This window comes from Gymnoscopelus braueri (assembly GCF_963280865.1).
Source record: "Gymnoscopelus braueri genome assembly, chromosome: 6".
NCBI classification, from domain to species: Eukaryota; Metazoa; Chordata; class Actinopteri; order Myctophiformes; family Myctophidae; genus Gymnoscopelus; species Gymnoscopelus braueri.
Genome location: NC_137607.1, coordinates 34114317 through 34137980, shown reverse-complemented (window position 1 = coordinate 34137980; position 23664 = coordinate 34114317). Strand labels below are relative to the sequence as shown.

At 44.0% G+C, this 23664-nt stretch overlaps 2 protein-coding genes across 2 annotated transcripts in view; both read right to left on the bottom strand.

Annotated features, from left to right (window-relative positions):
* tprg1 (tumor protein p63 regulated 1) overlaps positions 1–23664 on the bottom strand; it is a 701399-nt gene that overhangs the window by 259386 nt on the left and 418349 nt on the right. The gene's annotated exons all lie outside the window — the stretch shown is intronic.
* LOC308086892 (anion exchange protein 2-like) lies at positions 14021–17164 on the bottom strand (the record flags this gene model as incomplete). The annotated part of the gene is made up of 1 exon (XM_080430534.1): positions 14021–17164. One exon carries the CDS (start codon positions 17162–17164, stop codon positions 14021–14023), a length of 3144 nt encoding a protein of 1047 aa, XP_080286660.1.

Below are 23664 nucleotides of genomic sequence, written 5' to 3'. Positions count from 1 at the left end.
TATGTATGTATGTATGTATGTATGTATGTATGTATGCATGCATGCATGCATGTACATATGAATGTCCTTCGCATATCTCAATAACTGTTCCTCAGATCAACTTCACACTTTACTGGTGTTTGCAAAGCACCCAAGGAACCGCCCGCTCCGTATGGCCATACGTTCCTAATGGTGACCACCCCCTGAATACTAGCTAAGCACAACAAACACTCTACAAGACTCACATACATTATCACCTGGTTGACTGGCCGAGAGGGTAGAGGGGCGAAAATAAAGTGCCATTCCAGCCCTTGCTCAATTTATGAATGTGTGGTGTATTACTATTTTACAAATGTTTAATGAGGTAAGAAGTCCTTTGCGAAATATTATCGGGTGTAAGCGAAATTCTGCATGTAAACATAACCATGTTTGTTTATGTTGAATATTTAGAGTCAGGTAAACTTCAATCTAAATCCAACATGCAAACATAATCCATAACAAAAGAAACTGCTGGATGCACAAGATGTGTGTCAGCAAGCACTGTAGTGCCATTTGTGTGTATGGGTGTGTGGGGAGGGAGGGGGGGCTTGATAAAAGGCAAACCAATTAAATGAACAAGTCCACTGCAACCACTGGCACTCCATCTAAATACTCTCTGCTACTCAATGTGCAAGTGTTTCTGACTGAGCATATAATGTACAGTGTATCAGCTGGTGCATGAAGGGACAGGATGATAAGACTTTGATGAATAAAAGGAGAAGCCAGCTTTTATAAAAGCTACATCTTCCCTTCTCACTGAATCCTCTTGAGGGGAAATAACTCTCTGTCACAAAACCAAATAAACCCCTGGGGAATGGCAGACTGCACACCTTCCTCAGGAAAAGTACTTTTGTGTTTTGACTGTATAATGAGGTTATTTAGAGATAAATTATCACATGAGTGGGTGAGGAAAATATCACTTATGAAACAAGGCGATTGAAAATGCAGACACAGGAAGACTTGAAAAAGAATATCAGTGTCACAAAACACCCCCCTCTCTCTCTCTCTCTCTCTCTCTCTCTCTCTCTCTCTCTCTCTCTCTCTCTCTCTCTCTCTCTCTCTCTCTCTCTATATATATATATATATATATCCCTATCTATCTCTATCTCTGTCTCTCTCTCTTAATATACCCCAGGATGTGAGCCAATAAAACATATGAAGAAACAAAATCAGCCATTTGATTGGGTCTCTTCCAGAAAATAAGCTTGCGAGGGAGATAATTAGAGAAAAGCAATAAGGCGTTCTTCAACCTAATGAGACAAGCTGTTTGAGTTTCACGCAGTATAATTAATCTGAACGGGTCATATTACGTAAATGTGGGGGCGGGGTGGCATTGTGTCTAACACAGCAGAGAAGGAGACGGACCAATAAGCAAGACTTGTGCCTAATTTATGCTCCGTCGTACAATGTTGCCACGCATTGGAAATAGCAGATGTACTGTAGTCTACAAGCTCACAATGCATCACATCTGCAATGCCTTGTACAAATAACGCCTTGAGTCGTTTCCACTCCACTCTGTGTGATGTCCATAATCTTGATTAATATACACAATATTCCCCCTAGAATGTGGCCATAGAGTTAAAAAGTAATAGAGTGGGCACCGGATATACCCTCCCACCCACTTGCATTGAATTGCTCACCCAGCACATGGGCCGACAAGTGCCCTGCGTTTGTGTACCGGAAGTTGAGAGCTGGTTAAGTCCCGGGAAAGACGCACTGTGATTGGCCAGTAGTCACTTTGAGTGGCAGTTGGGGCAAACGCAGTCAGTGGGGCAAACGCAGTCCCCACCAATATTATTTACGATTCTGTGCCTATCGGTATATAACTCGGACGGCGCTTAGTCGACTAGCAGACCATCGGCCGGTCGTCGCGGGCACTCGCGCCTGGAGGCGCTCGGGCGCGACTCCTCGGCCTCAAGGTCTGCTGAGTCGGCGCGCCTCCGTCATGGTCCAAAACTAAACTTTATCGCGCTCAATAATTCTACTTCCGGCACACTTCTGGGTGCTTCAAAACGCCACTGAGCACATTCATTGAAATTATAGCTGGGGGCGGGGCAATCCGCCCTCTAGTTATATTATACCTCTTACATCGGCCCCAGCTGCAGTACGAATGGCCAGCATGTCCAATGCGCTTCAATGCAACCACTGGGTTCTGGGGGCTTGAGGGTGGCACGTTGCAATCTGGCATAGAAAATGTCACGTTTGTGGATGTCTCATGCATACAGCCGCCTGCCTCAAGAGTTGAATTGTGTTCAACCTTTTTCTACGTGACTCATAAACGCATCTAATCACGGAGTGAGGAGTGAGTGTGACCCCGTGGATTTCAAGCAGGTATGGGCGTAGTGTTTGTGGAGAGTGTGAAAAAGGCCTTAAATCAGGCTTCAGGTCGACACATGGAATGACTCTCTAGGTTCAAGGAGCTGCTGATCACAATTATAATAATAGAAAACATGAGAATTAAACAAATTGGGCTCAATGTGTTTAAAAAGGATTAAATAAAAATTGATCATTTAGTTCAAATTGATTATTTTTTATAATTGATTCAATCGATTAGTCTATGAATTGTTGCACCCCTGTGCGTGTGTGCATGCGTTCTAGCGTGCATGTGCATCTCTGCTTATAATAATACAAGATCAGCAGACCTCTGACTGCCATTGTAAATGGAAGCCACAAAGCCTAAAGCCACATATTACTACTTTTAAAATCATCAAGCAGCCAAGTGGTGCTGTTGTATGTTTTTTTTTCTTCAGCTGAATTGGGTAGGAATTATGAAAAATGCTTTGGTTGCTCAAAATCCAAACATCAAAATGTAATTTATAAATATCAATATTTTTCACTCACTTACATATTGGCTACAAGGCGTTGTGAGTGACTGCATTTTCCTCTAAACAAATTGGTTTAACACTTGACTACAGTCAGCAGTTCATTTTTTTTAAGTTTCCGGACTTTGCCAGTTTACTAAGAGGAAAGGAATTAAGCTGGCTCACCTATGGAAGTGAAATGATTCTAGGTGATCTTTGCAAAGATGACTGATTGAATGTTTATTGACTGCTTACTATATGATTGATTACAGGGTTTGATTAGTAAAAACAGGAGGTGGGGTGGGCATTTTCTTAACCATTATACTCTACTGTACCTCTTCATATGACAAGCTGACAACATGTCAGGATGCAACATGCTGTGAGCTTGTAGATCAGCAATTTTTTACTATTTTTGAAATTACAAAAGAAAATTTATCCCACGATTTTTGTAACCCAGTTTTTCACCCAGTGCCAATTGCCTATGCTGTAATCATTGCAAAAGGAAATGCATGTATTTAATTCAGTCTGACCAGAAGCAAGGATAATCAAAGGCATTATATGGGATATCAAAAGCAAAGGAAACGAATCACCCCCCGGTCGGTCGGGGGATCTTAGTATAATCTCACATTCAATTCCAAAGTGACTATTTGAAAAATGGAGCAATGTTTTATTTGGGTTCTGAAAGGAAAATCAGTCAAATAAATGTTTCAAACGTGAATTGGAATTGAATGTGAGATTATACTAAGATCCCCCGACCCCGGTCCCCCAGCAAATCGAACCCTGATTGTTTGTCCAAGAGTGCAGTCTGCACGATGTCAATAATTGGCTATTGTGTTGGCATCTAAATGCAGCCTAGCAACATTCAGTCCGTTTTAATAAATGTACTTTATCAGATTTTTTGAAGTGAGGAAACATTTCACAGTGTCTCATAGATCAAAGTGATGATAGCATTGGACTGATAACATTGTCCTGTTGAACTTCACTTCACTGCTACTTAGTAGCGACCTGCAAACAAACTTCCCTCCATTGTCTTGACAATGACAATGTCTCTGACAAGAATTTCCCCCTGGCTATGTTTGTGAAAGATACCCCAGTAAATAGACTCAAAGGAGGCTTTGCCAATGTCTAATGGTCAGTCAATGAAAATAATGCAAGGGAGCTTTTTGTTTAAACCGCATTAACCCTGGCGTCCCTATTTTTGGGCAAATTTTCAGAAATTGTTCAATTACTTTTTTGAAAAATAGTGAAAATAGCACATCTGCATGCTCACAGTGGGTCACAATGCAACACATGAGCTTGTAGATTGGCTATTTTCGCCATTTGTTATGTAGGGATAACACATCACACAGCTACTGAATAGGTGTGCCAGTAGAATACAACAGCAGTGACAACACACATGTTACTGAATAGAGCAACAATACTGGTGTCAATACAGATGTTAACTTTGGAACTCATGTGGCAACAGTATATCAATTACGTCACACTATTATTTGCACATTGTGCAAATGCAAATAAAAAGTTTCATCGATTCCCAATAAACATTTTATTTGCATTTGAAGACAGTGTGCAGGAGTCTTGCTTCTAAAGTGGATGGTCCTTGTTCTGTGCTGATGCGCCTGTTGTTCTGTAGGAGCTTGTTTAAGTGTATAAAATGTCAAGCGAAGGCACAGAGTAATCTAAAAAGTAGCTCTCGCTCATAATTTAAAAAGTTGCTGTTATGGAAATACAAAGTTTTCACCCAAAAGCTGTGCCAAGATATGATTGTCATTCAACTGATATTGAGATAGTATACTATTGCTCTTGAATTAGACGTCCCACTTCTGAAGCATTCACAATTATGCCAAAAATAAAGGCCACTGCCATGTTTGTGTTTTGTAGATATCACCCAAGTACTGTAGGGCATTGTGGACAGATGTTTAATATCGATCCTCTACACTTGTCTATCTTACACTTATCCACACTTTTTCTAATGGGTAAGCATTTTCCTGACAGGGAACCAAACGAAACCCTCAACTCTCCACACCGTTGCCCTTTCATGCGTTGATCTATTGACAAGGGTGCTGCAATGAGGATATGGTGTACTGTACAGAGTTGCTCACAGACATGAGCGCTGCACTAATATTTTATTTTCATAGCACTGGGGCTCTAAGGATGGCAGTCAATGATTCAGTTGCCCGTCAAACATTTCGGTCCCAAACACGATATCTTGAAAATGCCTTTCATATTGCGCCACCATTAGGCCAAAATGTCCAATTTGCACACAACATTTCTCAAAAATCCAATGGTCGGATTACTTGCCAAGTGCATTCATGTTCCCTGCAAGATGCAACCTACTGATTTTGGTGACCTCATGACTTTTCCTCTTGTGCCACCCAAAGTTCCCACGCATACAAGATATTTCATGATCTACTGGTCATTCTAGGATGAACCATATACCATACACATTGTGGTAAACCAAATGTTTTTCCTAACATCTACCTTTGGACAATTTCCACTTGGGTATGAGAAGCAGCGCGGCTTTTAGGGGCTGCTAGCAGGGCTTTTCGTCTTGTTTTAATTCACACTTTATCATATTTTAGGCTCTACAATGAGGTCTTTGCTCATAGTGCTATATTCATACCTGTGTGAATAGTGTTGTTATAATCCAATGAACCCTTTGAATTACTGTTTGTACACTTCATTTTCTTTTTAGTTTGAAAGAGGAAATCAAATGAGCACAAACTAGTATAATTATTTCATGAATGTATAATGCATTGTACAAATTATTTCCTTGGATTATCTGTACTGTATAACCACCTAAAATCCAGGTCTCCTGCATCAGTTATCAAACATCTACCACTCATCCAAAGTGTAACCCCTACTGGCCAGAGGAGATAATTTAGGGTGAAGAAAGATTAGCATGCATATGCATGTGCAATTCTAAATGAAAGCAGTAATATCGCTAAAAACGTAACACGCTAAATAATTTAGACTCCTTGTAAACACAGAAAGCTGTTATGGTGGTCTTGCAAGAGCAAATCCCATTCTTTCTGTCTTTGGCACACAATTGTTCAGCAGGTATCTTGCCAAAGATATCTTCCAACTGTGATGTTGACTCAGCTGTTCAGGTCCTGCTTAAAAAGAAGGAAAAAAGCAATGGAAATGTATGGGCTGGTGAATAACAAGGATTGCACTGCATTGCATCAAACACAAGAGAAAAAAAAATCACACCCAATCATGTAATTCTTTCAATAATACTGCGAGTCAATCTATGAATTTGTTATATATCCCCCTCCAAATGATTCAGCCCAAAGAGCGGTACAGAACTACTCATAACATCAGAAGATTTCACAGATGTATAACAAGATGACAAACGATACCCTGCTCAATAGGAGCAGGGTTTGTGATACGACGTGTTGTGAGCTTACACTGTAGATCTGCTATTTTCGGCTTGGGACACTGGTGTCTTTTTCGTTGTCTTTTCCCTCTCATTGGTATGGGTGATTGAGTGGTGCTGATTGAGTACCAGCTGGTGTGTGAGTGGTGACTGATTGTGGTGGTTGACTACTAGGTGGAGCTAGCTGGTGATTGGCTCCTGTGACGATGGGCTCAACTATTCACCTGTTTCCTAGGCTGTGTGTTTTCCACTTCCTGTCGATTTGATCCAATGAAATCCAATGAAACTGGTCAGATGACCAATGATATCCAATGAAATTGACAGGAAGTGGAAAACACACAGCCTAGGAAACAGGTGAATAAAGCTGACTGTCACCTAACGTTTAGGCTGCCCTAGCGCGTCTGATATCTGGTCTAGAGGGGCGTGTTCAAAATCTCCATTCCATTGATTCACCGATCTGTGCTCCCGCCCCCACACCCCTCCTCCTCCCCAATGTGCAGCATTGAGAGCCCTGACGTCACAACATTTGGAGCGATGTCCACTGCACTCTGGTTGGTTGGGGAAATCACCCACTTCCTATGCCAGGAACGTCAGCAGGCTGGTCCAGGCTCTTATTTTTGAGCAAAACGCAAAGGAAAATAAAAGCCTGGAGATCGAGGCTACATAACATTTGACGTCTTCCTCCTGACCAGCCTCCAACTACACCAGTGTTTCTTGACATATAATCAATTAACCATTTCATGCTTTGTCACACAACGTGTAGTGCAGAAATAGTGAAAATAGCTGATCTACAAGCTCACTTGAATTTGAAATGTTTGAAATGTTTGAAACATTTCTCCTCCAACATCATACCCAAAGTAGTAGGTATAGTATATATGGGCATAAAATGGACACAGGTAAACAGACAGAAACAGACATCTCCATATATGGGCACAAAAGGGACACAGAGAGACGGGTGCAACTCTGACAAAGCCCCCAACACTTTGACTCAGATATATTGGTCGGATTGGCAGTGCGACATAGGTGTGAGGGCCGCGTAGCAGCCCGAACTCTAGATGTGAGGGCCGCGTAGCAGCAGTTATATTAAATTATCTATTGTTGCAATCGATTCATTCGTTGCACCCCTAATATACACACACAGATTATGTGATTGTTTATTCATGTGGTCATTGTCAGAATCGCTCATATTCTCTCTGATTTACTGTGTATTTATTTATAGGTTTTCCACTCAAGCAAACGTTCACCTCCTGCAATGTGTACATCAGCATGCTGTGCAAAACATGCTTATCATCCTGGAAAACTAAAGTGAGTGAAATGGTGTGGAATGAAAAGCTAATGTGCAATGCAGCAAAGATTTTTTTGCGGAGTTGGTGTTTGTGAGCACTCAGAGCACAAAAATGTGTTGTGTGTTTAGTTTTTTTTGTCTTTTTTTTTCAAGTTCCAGTCAACTTCGAACATTGTCGAGTTGGGAAAGGCTGGCTAAGCAGTAAAGCACGCTCCAGGAAGCTTGCCATTAGTTCAAGGTCAATAACTAGCATAGGATTTGCACTGTATTGGTAGATTTTGTTTTACTATTTTCGCTCTGAATTTCACACACAATTAAACAGCAGTGGTAGTGCTGGTGTTTCGAGATGTGGGTTGTGCTCCATGCTGGGCTAACTGGGAGGGTCCTCATTCGGCCTGAACCAGTGGTTCTCAAACATTTTCATGTCAAGGACCGCTAAATTTATATTTATTTGACCACGGACCCACATTTGAAAAGATATTGTGCCAGGGATCTCCATAAGAGAAGATTTGTAAACATTTGTCAACATTCTATTTAAATAGCAGGGCTATTTTTGAATAGCCAATATTTTTTTATGCACCACATGGAGATTTTAGAACCACCCAGGGTCATGATTTCCTGCATGGGGGGATCCATGCCTCTGTTTTTGATGTCTTTTATTTACAATCAAACCCTGGAACCACCACAAACCCTAAAGGGTTCTGTGCCTTTGATCTATCTGCACTTCTCATATTCGCCTGTGAGCTCTCAACACTGGCAGCCTGCGGTTCCAACTCTGATAGAAATGCCCCACAGCATTGTACAGTACGTATAATCAGTTCCACTTGGATGACTTCAGATATTGGCATTCATGGTGATTGGTCCTAATGTAATGTCATTTGTTTTAGCGAGGTGAGCACATCGCTCATGTGGAACTTGAAGTAATGCCAGCAAGGCGTCATATGATTTGCAATACTTAAAGTAGCCTATACTTGACACCAGCCCCCCCCCCCCCCACACACACACACACACACAAACACACACACACTCACACACTCACTCACTACCAACACCGTCACCCTCGTGATTTATTTGTTCCCCTGCTTTTCTTTGTAATTGATTGGATGTCCCTCTGTGGAACTTTCTGAGACCGCATTATGCATTCTGAGCAGAACACAATGCATCAGCTTCTCACTGCATCCATTACAGTCCCAGACACCACTAATGATGCAATCATTATTAACAATAGCCAATAATAATGCTCAGGTCTCCCAGATTGAGGGCCTTTTTTTGGCAAGACACTCTGGGTGCTACCTGCAGTATGTGTGTCAGTGTGTGTGAGTGTGTTTGTGTGTCTGCGTTTGCACTTATTTTACTATACTTTTTAGGGCCAAATGTCCCCACAAGTATGGTAGAATTTGAGACATAGACATTGAGGAAAATGTTCCTGTTCTCACAAGAGAAATGGTTAGTCAATACAATGTTTCCATACTGAGTATGGCAACATTGTAAGCCTTTCATTGTTTTCAAGGCGAAAAACAAAGCATGTCACTCTCTGCCTCTCAAGAATAGTCAAGGCAAAAAAGTACCATATGTCACTGTGCTAATGTTAGCCAAAACTCTGGTGGAATTGATCGTTTTAAACACTCTAAAGGGATCTAAATGTTATGCTTGCATCGATAACATGTGTTGTCCCTATCTACTTCAATTGACTACTTTGTTTGGGCTGTTTGCTGGATTTTCTTTTTACGTGGAAACTTGCGAGCAGTCTAAAACGTGAGTGATTGCAATGTGGAGTCATGTCAGTGTCTGTGTCACCACTGACGTATGCACACACACACACACACACACACACACACACACACACACACACACACACACACACACACACACACACACACACACACACACACACACACACACACACACACACAGAGGATGCCTGCAGCCCTGCCTGCAGCCTGGACTGACACAGACTGAGTGGAGGGACACATGTGGATGTTTTTTTAACACAAAGATGTCTGTGCTCGAAAGATTTCAGTTGTGCGCGTGAACGTTCGGCCGTGTGCGCGTGGGCGCACGGGCACATGCTACAGGGAACATTGGATAGGGTTCCTTCTTTGACGAACACAGCGTGTGGCCAATTGCATTTTAGGGGAAAAAACAACAACCAGCGAACCTAAAAGTAACTTGTACTTTTCAGCCTTCCTAGAAATGTACCCGAGTACGAGTAAAATATTTGTCTTGGAAATGTACTCGAGTAAGAGTAATAAGTATAAAAAAAATGTAATACTAAAAAAGTACAGATCCTCAGAATATGTACAGTACATGTACAGTACAGACGTACAGTACTCAAGTAAATTTACTCCGTTACTGTCTACCTCTGGTGATTTATACTAAGGGTTAGGGTTCAGTTGCGTGCTAGTCTCACGCACCGAAAAGAGACGATCTACAAGCTTACTGCGTGTTGCAGCTCGATTGTCGACACTGACACGCAACTGAATATAACTCAGGCTTTAGGGTTAGGGTTAAAAATTGCAAAACAAAGCTAATAGAAAAAGTGCTCCTCGGAGCACAGGTCTCCGTCAGGTCAGGTAGGTTATTGTGGCCTCCTGGTGGCGCTATAATAGGCCAATGTGAAAAGGGTGCCATTTCTTCTTAGGCCGTTCAATCGGACACTGTATTCATAATTTGAGGTATTTTGTTCCAAAAATGTGTTATGCTAAATTAGACCTGCTGGTGGCGCTATAACAGGCCAATGTAAAAAAGGTGGCATTACTATCTCGGCCTAGTGGGAATGTGTGCAAAATTTCACGGAAATTGCACGCTGCATTCATGTTTTGAGGCATCTTGTTCAAAACGGACCTCTCCTGCAAACTTTGGAAGTCATATAGAGTAGTATCTCTATGACTATAGTATCTCTATGACTATAGAGATACTGTGTACCGATTTGCGTGATTTTTGGACAGTATCTGTAGGAGTGATATTCCAAAAATGTATTTTGCACAAATCGGCCTACTGGGGGCGCTATAACAGGCCAATCTGAAACATTCGGGGAAGAGGTTTGGCTTTGGCATCCAGGGAGTGTGTTTGCACAGTTTCGCAGCAGCCGGGCCAACAGTGCCGCAGATTAGCTGTTCACAGACACACACACACACGGACGGACGGACGGACGGACGGACGGACGCGTTGTGTGTGTGTGTGTGTGTGTGTGTGTGTGTGTGTGTGTGTGTGTGTGTGTGTGTGTGTGTGTGTGTGTGTGTGTGTGTGTGTGTGTGTGTGTGTGTGTGTGTGTGTGTGTGTGTGTGTGTGTGTGTGCGTGCGTGCGTGCGTGTTTGCAGTCGCGCTCGCGCATGCATGTGTGTGCGTGCATGTGTGAGCGAGTGCATGCGGCATGATGTAGCAGGAGGTAAGATGGATGCGATTAGTGAAGCACTTCAGAATGACCAATACTGTGCAGATGGGAATTCAGAGTTTTTCCACACCCACACCTGTCCTGCCCACTCGCCTACACTGTTACATGGATTCCAATTACTCACAGTGTGCTCACCAACCGTCCACTGCAGTTAGATTGGGCTTCACTCACATTACACAATAAATAATGTATGAAGCGGTGAAGAACTTAAAACTAGCCTCTTGCAACAGATGTGCCAAATATCTACTGTATAACGAGTGACCCTGTTGACTTGAGGGCAGATGGATTTCAAAGAGAAAAACACTTGTGCACAAGATGCAACCTTTGATTTTATAGATTTCCTTTTTTTAACAACTCATTTTAACCTTTTGAACCCTAGCATCTCTTTTCTGGGCATGTCATAATAGGTGATGTGAAAAAATGAGGGGCCAAGGAGAGATACATGGATAGATAGATAGCTTTATTGAGCCCGCTGGAGAAATTTAGGAGCCAGAGACAGATAGACCCAAGGGCATTTTGTATTTGTATTTGATTTCAGCAGTGAGTCTGGCCTACGCGAGCTATGTGAGTGCACAATGGTTGGGGACCGGAAGTTGAGAGTTGGGGAAGTCCCGGCAAAGACGCGCTGTGATTGGCCAGTAGTCACTTTGAGTGGCAGTTGGGGCAAACGCAGTCCCCACAACATCATTTACGATTCTGTGCCTATCGGTACATAACTCGGACGGGGCCGAGTAGGCTCAAAGCGAACTTCGCAACATTCGGCACGGATACTCGCTCGCTCGGTGGTGCCTCTTATGGCTCAAGTTCACTTGAGACTGCGCCCCTCCATCGCGGTCCGCAGACAGTAGTCCGCGGTTGTTTGAAAATGTAATATCCCAAGCGGGAGTCGAACCCAGACTCCCAGTGATAGTGAGTTGAGAGTGTAATGATTAGCGAGGTGTGCTACTGATGCCAATGCTGAGATTGGGTAATCGAGCTGTATTAGAATGTGCCGTTACCAACTCTTCTAATGTAGAGGAAAGAAGCCCCGCCCAGGCGCCCGCCCAATAAGCCCTATTGGGCTTCCCCTATTGGACAAGCAGCGGCCCAAGCAACCACCGTGCACTAACATAGTACCCGTTAGGTACTCAATGTTGTTCGATTTGCAGAACAAGAAGAAGGCTTCCTCAAACACAAGCAGCGGCCCAAGCAACCACCGTGCACTAATATAGTTAGCCTGGCCTACAGGCCTGTCTGGGCGTTTCTGCAGAGTTCAACTCTCCTATCAGCGCCCTTGCTCATTGTTCTGTGATTGACAGCGAAGGTTGGCCAATCAGGTGGCAAGTTCGAGTGAAACCGAATGGAACCGAGTGCAGCCGACAAAAATTTAACAGGCGGACATTTTTTCTGTCTGCTGTTTTTGGTTTTGGTTTTAAAACTTGAAAACGCTCTCAAACTTCTTTTATGAGGCACGGAATTTACTTTTAAGATATCGTTTGGATAGAATTTAGTTGTTTAACTTCATATTATTATGTGGTCAATTAATCATGACAGTGCCTATTTAAAACACGTATGTATCCGAAAAAGCAACCTATTTTCGGCATAGCCCCTTCAAAGGTCCCCTTGTGTCATATTGGCTGTTGGTGGGGAAAACCAGCTGCTGATTGGCTGAAGGGGAACAAACTGCTGATTGGCTGAAGGGGTTGTCAGTCAACGGTACTAATTCAGCCCAGCTCCCAAATTGCCCATACAGGCCTGTAGGCCAGACTCACTGCTGAAATCAAATGCAAATGAGATTTCCGGATGGAGGGGGGTTTACCAGGCTATAACCCCTGGGCAACCTCTGTCAACAAAGTATATAGGGTTTAAGTGGTTAATTTTCTCCCCAATTTAGTCATTGCCAATTCAGTCGCTGTCACTGCCAACCCTCACAGTTGGCCTGGGGAGGGTGTAGACAACCATGTGTCTCCTCTAATACACATGGAGTCACCAGCCACTTCTTTCTCACCTAACAGTGAAGAGCTTCACTGGGACAGCATAGGCGTGCAGTGGTTCATGCTATCTCCCAAGAACTGGAGTTGCTAATGCAGCAATAAAGACACAATGCCACCCGCAAATAAATTATTACTGTTCTTGTCCATGGAGATTGTGAACAGACGACTAGGGTTGGGCCGGTGTAAAAAATTCAAAACCAGTTTGAATTTCAGGTGTAAACGAGATTGAACTGGTAATACCGACTTTGACTGTGTTTTTTTCCTGAAGTTTAACATAGTAATAATAAACACCCACCTGAGGATGCCACCCCATTAAATATCTCAAAGGCTGTGCGCAGAGCCTTAAAAAAAAAAAAGATTAATTGATTATTCGATTATGAGGGGACAGCCCTAGCCTGGTAAACCCCTCCCTCCGGAAATCTCATTTCCATTTGATATCAGGAAGGAGTCTGGCCTGAGCGCCTGTCTGGGCGTTTCTGTGGAGTTCATAAGATGAACTCTCCTATCAGCGTCCTCGCTCATTTTTCTATGATTGACAGCTCATGTTGGCCAATCAGGTGGAACCCGAGTGAACCCGAATGGAGCCGAGTGCAGCCGAGCGAAACGAAACATTAAATAAAGGAAAATATCAATACAATGAGGCCGTTAAAAGCAGCAGATATGATAACAATGTGACAGTGCCAGTGCAGCAGCAACAGTGCACATCTGCAGTCTATATATACACGGAAAAACTATCCTGTGTGGCGGCCTGTGTCGTCAGGGAAGCCTGGCAACAGGCAGGCTCAGCGCTTGTTCAACGGCCTGATGGTAACCAGGTGGTAACTAGGTGGAAATCTTGTGGCATGCTCTTTGATACATCAGTTGTGTTTTACCTAGCCGTGGCTGCAGGTCCTGTTTGATTCAAATGGAGTCCCATTTGAACATGAAATATAATCTAAGATCTAAGATTATCATCATACTAATTCACCCACTTAAAAGTGGCAGATCACTGTGGACCGTGCCTATGTACATGTGCAGAGATGGATCAGCAGGGCTGAGAGGACACAGTGATAAGAATACAAATTACACTGAGAACGGCTACAGTTCCGAGGCATCCCGCCCTGCCTTGGTTAATTAGTGACTGACAGGTTTGTGTGTCTACTAAGAGTATAGTGAACGAGGGCTTATTGTACTTTACTCAGGCAAGTGCAGATCTGTGTGCTCTTCATGCCCCTCCATCTCGTCATAATTCGGCGCTGTGTCTTCTGGATCCAAAGATGCCAACTCTCCCGCAGTGAAAATGCGAGGGAGGAGGAACATCCTAACAGGAACTGTGAGGATGAGGAAGAAGGGGAAGGCCAGTGATGCCTGGGTAGACATAACAGCCCACAGCACTGCCAGACACACCACCTGGATGATTGTGAACATGTGCATCCGCTTCGTACGCACCTTGCGGACGTAGGTGTGGTCAGGGTGATGCTTGGGAGGCATGAACATCAACGCCATACGCTCCGCCATCTGGTTGCCGTTGAGGGACATCACACCCATGTAGAGGAAGATGCCAAACAGCACCGCAACAGGGATCAGACTCAGCTGGTCACCTATCACAACAGACAGGCCAACCAAAATGGTAACCAGCAGCCCTGTGACCCTCTGCTCTTTCACTTCCTTGACACGCGGCTTGTCGCCGGGGGCAACGGCCTTACTCATGATGGTGAGGGAATTGGCGTGGGTCACGGAGCGGACCGTGGTGGCAGCCATCCAAGGCAGACCAAACAGGGCAGAGGTTCCCCCCAACACCACAATGAGCAGCAGATCTAAATGAAAACCTGAACCCTTCACCAGCATTCTCTCCTTCTTACTCACTATTAGCGTGGTGATCTGGGTCTCCATGAAGATGAGAATGAACACCAGTAAAGCAGGCAGCACAGAACCAAACATCATCCAGATGGGGAACTCTTCATCAGACCCCACTGGACTGATCAGCCAGCCACGTTTATCCGGGCTGGTCAGAGAGAGGCCACTAGGAACGTTCAGTTTTGCTGTGAAGGTGTCTTTTATGTTATAGTCTACCGTCACCATGATGAGTATGGCAATAGGTGCTCCAAAATCACCTATCATCCTACGGAACCTTCCGGGGAAGAAGGCGCTGTCCTTGAGCTTGCGTAGGTAGAAGGCGATGAAGAATGTCCCAGCCATGAGCAGCAAGGAGAGCAGAGCGGTGTTGGGCTGCCCGCTGCCCTGAGTGATGGGCACATTGCTGTTGCTTAGCAATGCTATGTTCTTCATCGTGGAATTCCCATCAGTGCTGTTGACAAGAGGAGGGCGCACCAGCGGGTGCTCATTGAAGATACTGACCAGCTTGACGAAGGTCTCCCAGATGAAGATGAGGGAGATGAGGAAGGAGAAGATCTCCTGGGTGAAGGACGAGATGTAGCACACAAGAAAACTGCCCTCAAAGGCCACCGTGATGACCACAATGATGATGAGCCAGAAGCCGATCCACACGCGACCCGTTAGGTACTCAATGTTGTTCGATTTGCAGAACAAGAAGAAGGCCTCCTCAAACACAAGCAGCGGCCCAGAGATTCCCACAACGAGCAGCGGCTGGGCTCCCAGTAGGCTGAAGACCATGCCCGTTATGGCGGTCGACATGATCATCTCAGACACACCAATGAGCCCCCCCGTCTTCTCATCCAGCAGGCCTCCGAATGTGATGGCTGGGGAAAGTGAGGCAAAGTAGATAAAGATGAAAGCAGCCATGCACTGGCCATTAAGGGCGTCCTTGAAGTCACTGACATACTTAGGGTATCGGCGGCGTATATCTCTGATGAGTCCTCCGAAGGGGCGTCCAGTCCTCCTCAGGGGGTCATCTGTTTTTTTCGAAGGCTCAGTAACAGCCTCCTCTGACAGTAGTTTTGCGTGCTCCTCCTCCCTCTTGAGGCGCATTTCCCTCTGGAAGCGAGTCACCGAGCGGAGGAGCTCGTCCCCTCCCATCTCAGAGGGTGGGAGTACGACGCTGCAGTCCAAGAAGCCGTTGATGGCATTGAGTAGATCCTGTCTTTTGTCTGCCATGTAGGCTGCCTCGTGGAAGTGTTTGTCAGACATGAGCGTGGAGATGGTGCGTCCGATCTGGTGGTAGTCCATGCTAGTGTCGGGGGGTCCCAGTAGTACAAAAAGGAACCTGACGGGCACGGGGACCTCCAGGACATAGTCCAGCTGCACTGCTTCTTGTAGTCGGACGAATGCCATGGTGGGCTTCTCCAGGAAGTCAACAGTGCCCACAAGGACAAGTGTGGACTCGGCATTCTCCGGGATCTTCTCCAGTAGTTTCAGCTTATGTTTAGATATGCCCGCACCCAGTGATGGGTTCTCAATATCGATGTGTACATCGGTGTCAATCGTTATGGTGTCGGAGTCTTTCGTATCGCTTGGGTGACTGTGTTTAAGCAGCAGCGCCTTCACAAAGTTGTCACGGTCCTCAGCCTTGATCTGGTCGGAGATGATCATCTGCTCCACAACTTGGTTGGCAATACCAGGCAGGCTCTGCTGGTCCAAGTCCAACAGCACCGCCCCATGTGAGATGGTCTTGCGGAGTTCCAGTAGGCTGCGGAATGACAGTGAGGCCACGTGGGGCTTACCCCAACGGTCTGTCTCCTCTTCCACATCTTCCTCAAACTTGATCCAGCGAGCTGTCTCCTTCCACTGCAACTCATGGTTCTTGTCCATGATCAACTCATTCAGCTCCACGAACAACTCATTTGGGATGAGGTCATGCTTGCGACTGCTGGGCTCTTTGTGGTGTTTTCCGGAGTGGACCACTTGGCCCTTGCTACTCCTCCTGACCAGGTGTCTCCGCACACCAGGAACATCTTCAAAACGATGGCTCTTGATTCCGTCCAGGTCGGCTGAGGCCAGGGTCTGCGCCTCGCTCTCGTCAGTTGGGATGCGTTGATACTTGGCCTGCTCTGTCTCTTCCTCTTCCTCCTCTCCCTCCTCTATGGGGCCCCCGCTGTGAACTAGGTTGTCTTTTTTTCTCTTCTTGCCATTCTTCTTTCTTCGTCCCTCAGAGGGCAGTTTGGACAGGGGCTGGTGGGTGTGATGAGAGGAGTGACGATTGTACTCAATGTCCTCCTCATGGTAGTTGTGGTCGTCAGGGATGACAGCGGCAGGGGTGAGGATCTGCTGGAAGCGCTGGACCCCCAAGGTTTTGTTCAGGTCCTCATTGTCCTCCTCGTCTGACCGTGGCATCCCCCGCAAGGATGAGGCAGCAGGAACCTCTGGATTGTGGATAACTGATGCATCGGTGACCAGGTTAGGAGGGCTAGGCTTGCTCATGGCTCGCACTGCTGGAGATGTTCAGAAACTGATTGTTTGGAAGAGGTGTGTATTAAGCCTTCTCTTCCAACTGAAACTCTTTTGGGGAACAGCATAGCTTTTGTGTGCTTGCTGCTGAAGAAGCACCGATGATATGGCATGGGAATTCTGAATGCTGATGAGGAGCGAAGGGCTTTCTCTCAGGCCAGGCTATATAAACACTGGCGTACTGTACATCAAGCTGTAGGTGATGTCGACACAACAATAAATGGTTTCACCTGGGTGACGTCATGGCTGTAATGTGACATCTGCGACGTGACATGACAACGCCTCTCAAGTTTCATTCGAAGTTTTCTGTTAAATGTTTTGCTGCAATAGCAGCAGTAACATAAACTAGAAAGTACTGTTCCTGAAGAAACAGTGTGGGATCGCTAAGAATGTTGAGCTGGTATTGAGTATTGATAGTGTTAGTAGTGTTATAGTAGGGTCATAATACAATGACATCAGTATTATGACGTCACTAGAATGGCATTACCATTCACTAGAATGGCATTATGCATTATGACGTCACTAAATGGCATTTCTCCATTGAAATTACCCCAAAAACGGGGGTAATAATAATAATAATAATAATAAATAGTGAAGATAACATTAGTGTGATCGCTAAAGCGATCCCACAAATAACATTAGTGTGATCACTAAAGCGATCCCACAACTAGCATAGTATGCTGCTTTGATTAACTCCGCCACGCCAAAGGCAAGGGGGAGAGATTGCGTGCGTGCGTGCGCGCGTACAAATATTATTGTAACATCCCGGGTTGAAGGTGGAAGTAGATTTCCCAGTATCATCCAAGGCACGTTAAAGTGATAGTTTACCCCAAAATACTTTTTTTCTATTGATTAGCCACCCCGTGGAGACTTCAATTCATGGATTTTCTTTAGTTTTTGTCGCATTCCTAAGAGTAAATAATAATAATTCCTAATAAATTGATGACCAGCGGACTGGTAGGCAGTGATTCCGGTAGGAGTCACAAAGGAGAGTCTTTTTTGTTTTCTGCTGCCGGTCATCAAATGATTGGCTTACGAATGCGAGAAAAACAAAAAAATATCCATGAATTCAAGTCTCCATGGGGTGACTAATCGATAGGAAAAAAGTCATTTTGGGGGTGAACTATCCCTTTAAGTTCTGTAATTGTCTATTTATTGTTTTGTATTTGTATAAAGGAATGCATTTTGAGATTGTATTATGGGAATTAATGTGTGATTTACAAGCTGTAAATAAAAATAGTTGTTTGTTAAAGCCATTGTCATGGATACTTCAAGTAAGCAAACAACCAGTCATTACATTGGTATCAGAAGTCAGATGGCCAAGTTGGAAGTCACAGAAGAATCCCATGTGCTGCTTGAGGAAAAGACCAGCACAGGATGGAAAGGATGCTGCTGTGGGGGAACCCGTTGACAGGCAAAGGCTCCCTCTACGATGGAGTGGGAGCTGTACCAAAAATGCCACAGTCAGCACCATAGTCAGCTATGTACTGTAGCTATGTAGCTGACTAAGGTGATGACTATGGTGCTGACTATGTAGCTGACTATGGTGCCTAAATAGTCAGCACCATAGTCAGCACCATAGTCAGCACCATGGTCAGCACCATGGTCAGCACCCTAGCCGGCTATGTAGCTATGTGCAGAAACATTGTATGTCCAAAACCGTTACTTTTTACTCACAAGCTCTTGTTAATACAATATTTACAGAAGCCACAAACTTTCAACCTGCCATCCCTATTTGTTGAAAATAGCAGATCTACAAGTGGCTATGCAAGTACTGTAGTCTCGCATAGCCAGTAGTGTTGCATAGCCAGACAGTCGGATGTCTCCTCCGTAGGCGGAGATCTCTGAAAGTCTGGCTACGCAAGACGAGATTCAAAGGTTCCTGCCCAACAGCGGCGATGTTGAGCTTTTGTCATCTAACAAGAAAACACTTGGTCTGCTTGTTTGTATGTCTGCTAAATGAACCTTGTATTTGGGTTGTGAAGGGCTGCTATACAAGAGGACGTACATAGGGATCAGACTGTGTTTATACTTCATTATTTTAAAGTGCTTGTGGGCATCTTTCCAGATCCAATAGTGTATGCTGAAACTCTGAAGCATCATGGAACTAATGCTATTTAGACATATTGCTGTGGTTCACTGTGTATTACATGCAGGGTTCAGGGACATTCCTTTATGGGTGGTCATTTGTCATTAAAATGCACCATCAAACTTACTGTAAAACCCAAGCCTTTGTGTGATTAAACTGGGGGACAAACAGACTTACAACATTGTTCTTTTTCAGTGGTGGAAAGTAACTTAGTACATTTACTCAAGTTCTGTACTTAAGTACAATTCTGAGGTATTTTTACTCTACTATTTCCAATCTTCAATACTTTTACTTCTACTCCACTACATCTCAGAAGTATATATTGTACATTTTACTCCACTACAATTATTTGAAATTTTGAGTTACTAGTTAATTTGTTGATTTGGATTATTAGAAAACAAACCTTACCACTTCAGCCTTATGCTTTGGCTATATGAAAATAGCCGATCTACAAGCTCACTAACGTATCGCGATGCGGCGCGTTATGAGCTTGTAGATCGGCCATTTTCGAAACATTTTTATACATTTGGAAATGGGATATTCTGCGTAATGAGTACTTTTACTTTTTGCACTTTAAGTATGTTTTGATGCCATTACTTTTGTACTTTTACTCAAGTACATTCTGAATACCAGACTTTTACTTGTAACAGGGTATTTCTACATGGTGGAATTGATACTTTCACTTTTTTTAAAACACCATAGGTGCTTTACTCGTGAAGGTTAGCAGAACAATATCAACATTCCGGCACAGCCAGGACACCTAGGGAGATCACATAACTCTCAAAGAAACACTTTTCAACCTTATCTTAAAATAATTGGTCCAACTCCTCACAAATGCTCATTATAAGATGGTACCATTTCTGTCTACTTGCTCTGTGTCTCAGAGGTGGGCTCACTGGGCTGTGGACCGTTTGTTTTTATGTTTTATTTTTTCTTCAAGAACAATATCTTTTACCCTATTTCAGCATGCTAACTTTCCAGGAAGAGAAAGGCTTTCATTTCTATTGTGGAATCCCCATGGATGATGTCATTAGTAGGCAATCATCCGTCCAGGATGATTGCCTACTAATCTCGCTGCCTCGACACTATCCAGTTTTCAAACTCAATTTCAAAATCTTTTCCGAAGTCTTTTCTCAAAATAAAACGCCAAACTACACATGGTAATAGAATCAAAAGCAACTTGCTTTTTTCTAAAGGCCAGCCACACCAATGATTCGCAACGCAACTCCTTGCAACTCCTTGCAACTACTTGCAACCATTATCTCAAATGGCAGTTGCAAGGAGTTGCATTGGTGTGGACTGGCCGTAAAATGGTTTTGTTGCAAGGAGTTGCATTGGTGTAGACTGGCCTTAAGATTACTGCACTGCGGCCTGAAGAAAAGCGCTGTACAAATAAATTCATTATCATTATCATGAAAGGACTGTGGCACGTAGCCTGTCACCAGAGACATATTGATCATATTGAGTAAGGATGCACCAACCGGGGTCAGGGCGTCTTTAAGTAGTCTAGTTGGGACTGGATCTAAGAGACATTGGTTCGTTTGGAAGATGAAATCATCAAAGTGAATTCAGAGAGCTCAATTGGAGAGAAGCTGTCCAAGTATACATTAGGTCGCACAGCCATGTATGAGGATACAACGTCTGAGGACAGTCCAGTAGAAGCTGAGAGTAGTAGGTTATCAATACTATCTCTGATAGTATTGATTTTACCATAAAGAAAACTCATGAAATCATCTAGCTATAGGAATACGCAGATCAGTAGAGTCATGACTTTTTGTCAGCTTGGCTAAAGTGTCAAAAAGGAACCTAGGGTTGTTGTTTTTTTCCTCTATTAAGGATGAATAATTAGTGGCTCTGGCATTTCAGCGGGTCTTCCTACAGTATATATTTTCAGGCTATTCTGCCAGACTTTACAGGATTCTTTCTGTTTGGTTGAACACCATATCTTTTCAAGTTTACGTGACGTTCGCTTGAGGTTTCTAGTTTCAGAGTTATACCATGGGGCTAGCCTCTGTTGCTTTATTACCTTCCTTCTTAAAGGAGCAACAGAGTCAAGTGTCGTTTGAAGCGAGCCTGTGACACTATCAATAAGATGATCAAAACTAGAAAAAGTGCTCCTCGGAGCACAGGTCTCCGCCAGGTCAGGTAGGTTATTGTGGCCTCCCGTTGGCGTTATAATAGGCAAATGTGAAAAGGGTGCCATTTCTTCTTAGGCCTTGCACGGCAATCGGACACTGCATTCATGATTTCAGGCATTTTGTTAAATTGTTTTGCTAAATTAGACCTGGTGGTAGCGCTATAACAGGCAAATGTTAAAAGGGTAGCATTTGTTCCTCAACATAGTGTGAATGTGCTTGCAAATTGGGACCGCAATCGGACGCTGCGTTCATGATTTGCGGCATTTTATTCAAAACTGGCCACTCCTGCAAACTTTAGATGTGAATCTTAGCCAATCGGGATGGAATATGAAAAATTTAACAGATCCGTCTTGATCACATGACTATAGAGATCATGTGTACCGATTTGCGTGACATTTGGATAACGGAAGGAGTAATGTAAAGAAATAAGTTTTACATAAGTCGGCCTCCTGGTGGCGCTATAAAAAGCAGATGTGAAAAATCCAGGGCAAGGTTTTTCCTTGACCTCTAGGGAGTGCGCATACAAGTTTTACACAGATTGGTGTAGTTATAGGTAAAAACACGAATCGGGCTGTTATAGCGCCACCATGAGGCTGATTAGAAAAATCTCAAGTGGCATTTCTTCCTCGGCATGGTGGAAATGTGCGTGCACGGAAATTGCATGCTGTGTTCATAATTTGAGGCATTTTGTTCAAAACGGAGCAGTCCTGCAAACTTTGGAAGCCATTTTTAGCCAATCAGGATGGAATATGAAAAATCTGAAAGAAAGTTTTCGTTTAATGACTATAGAGATACTGTGTACCGATTTGCGTGATGTTTGGACAAAATCTGTAGGAGTACTGTGAAAAAATGTGTTTAGCAAAAAGCGGCCTCCTGGTGGCGCTATAACAGGGCCATGTGAAAAAATTGGGGCAGAGGTTCTGAATTGGCATCCAGGGAGTGTGTGTGCACAGTTTCGCTGCGATCAAGCCAACGGTGCGGGAGATTAGCTGTCCACAGACGGACAGACGGACAGACGGACGGACGGACAGACGGACGGACGGACAGGGGGTAAAACATACTCTCTCGCCATGCCTTTCGGCCTGGCGGAGACAAAAAGGGACTATAAGTATACAGTCCTTCTATATTGTTGAAATATACTGAGTTGATGGCTGATGATATTGTTTCCTTAAATGTATTTATAGCAATCGGATAGACTTCTACTGTACCAAGGACATTTTTGTCCAATGGCGAGTAATCAACTAGTGTAAATCTAAAGTCATCTGAATAGATGAGATATCAGCTGATTAAAAAATTCTTGAGATTACACCAGCAGTAATCTTGCCAAACACTGTTTGTGCCACTCTACATAGTGAACCATCCTATACTACATTAGACAAAAGTCCTGTCTTCCGTCATCATTCACTCATTCACTTCCGTCATCATTCATTTAATCATTCCATTCCGTCATCATTTACATTCTTTCCCACTAAACAGAACAACAACATATCACATGTCACTAACCACACAAACCACAACGTGCGCGATTAATTTACAGGTGGCGTAGGCTACTTCTCATTGCTCACCACACATTCGGAGCATAATTAATTGCAGCCAGCACAAACTCACCACATTATGGGAACACACTTTTGTTCCCTTTAGCGTGAGCACCGCCGAGCGAAACCGAACACAGCCGACACAAGACGACGCGGCCGCCATTGAAATCTCCCCATCTGCACAACAACAACACACGCGACCACTGCGCGGCTAGGGGGCAGGGCGCCCGTAGTACAGATGGTCAGGGCGGGCGGGTGCTGTTTTATGGCAAGGACATAACCCTAACCCTATGAATTGGAAGCAAATGCAATGGTTGTGTTACTTGTGTGACACAACCACTTGTGTGACTTGGAATGCATTGGTTTTAAATGAACCCTTTAACCACAAATGTAAATTCACTATGATTGGTATTTAATGATCATCACTAATCCTGTATCTGTCTATCCACATTTGAAGCCCTCTGGCCAGGGGTGTAGTGCTATTCAAGAATTGGAGCGCACCTATGATGCTGGCATATGAGTGCTCGTGCACAGTTAAATTGAGACTCATTTCGAAGGGTATGTAACCTACGGTGGGAAATGTACATACAAGTCAACTATAACTGACCACATAATGAAAAGTTAGACTACCCTAATGAATAGTTTCATGTTGAGTCTCAACATGATATGAATATGAAAACATATTCAGAGACAGCTCACCTTGACAAGACA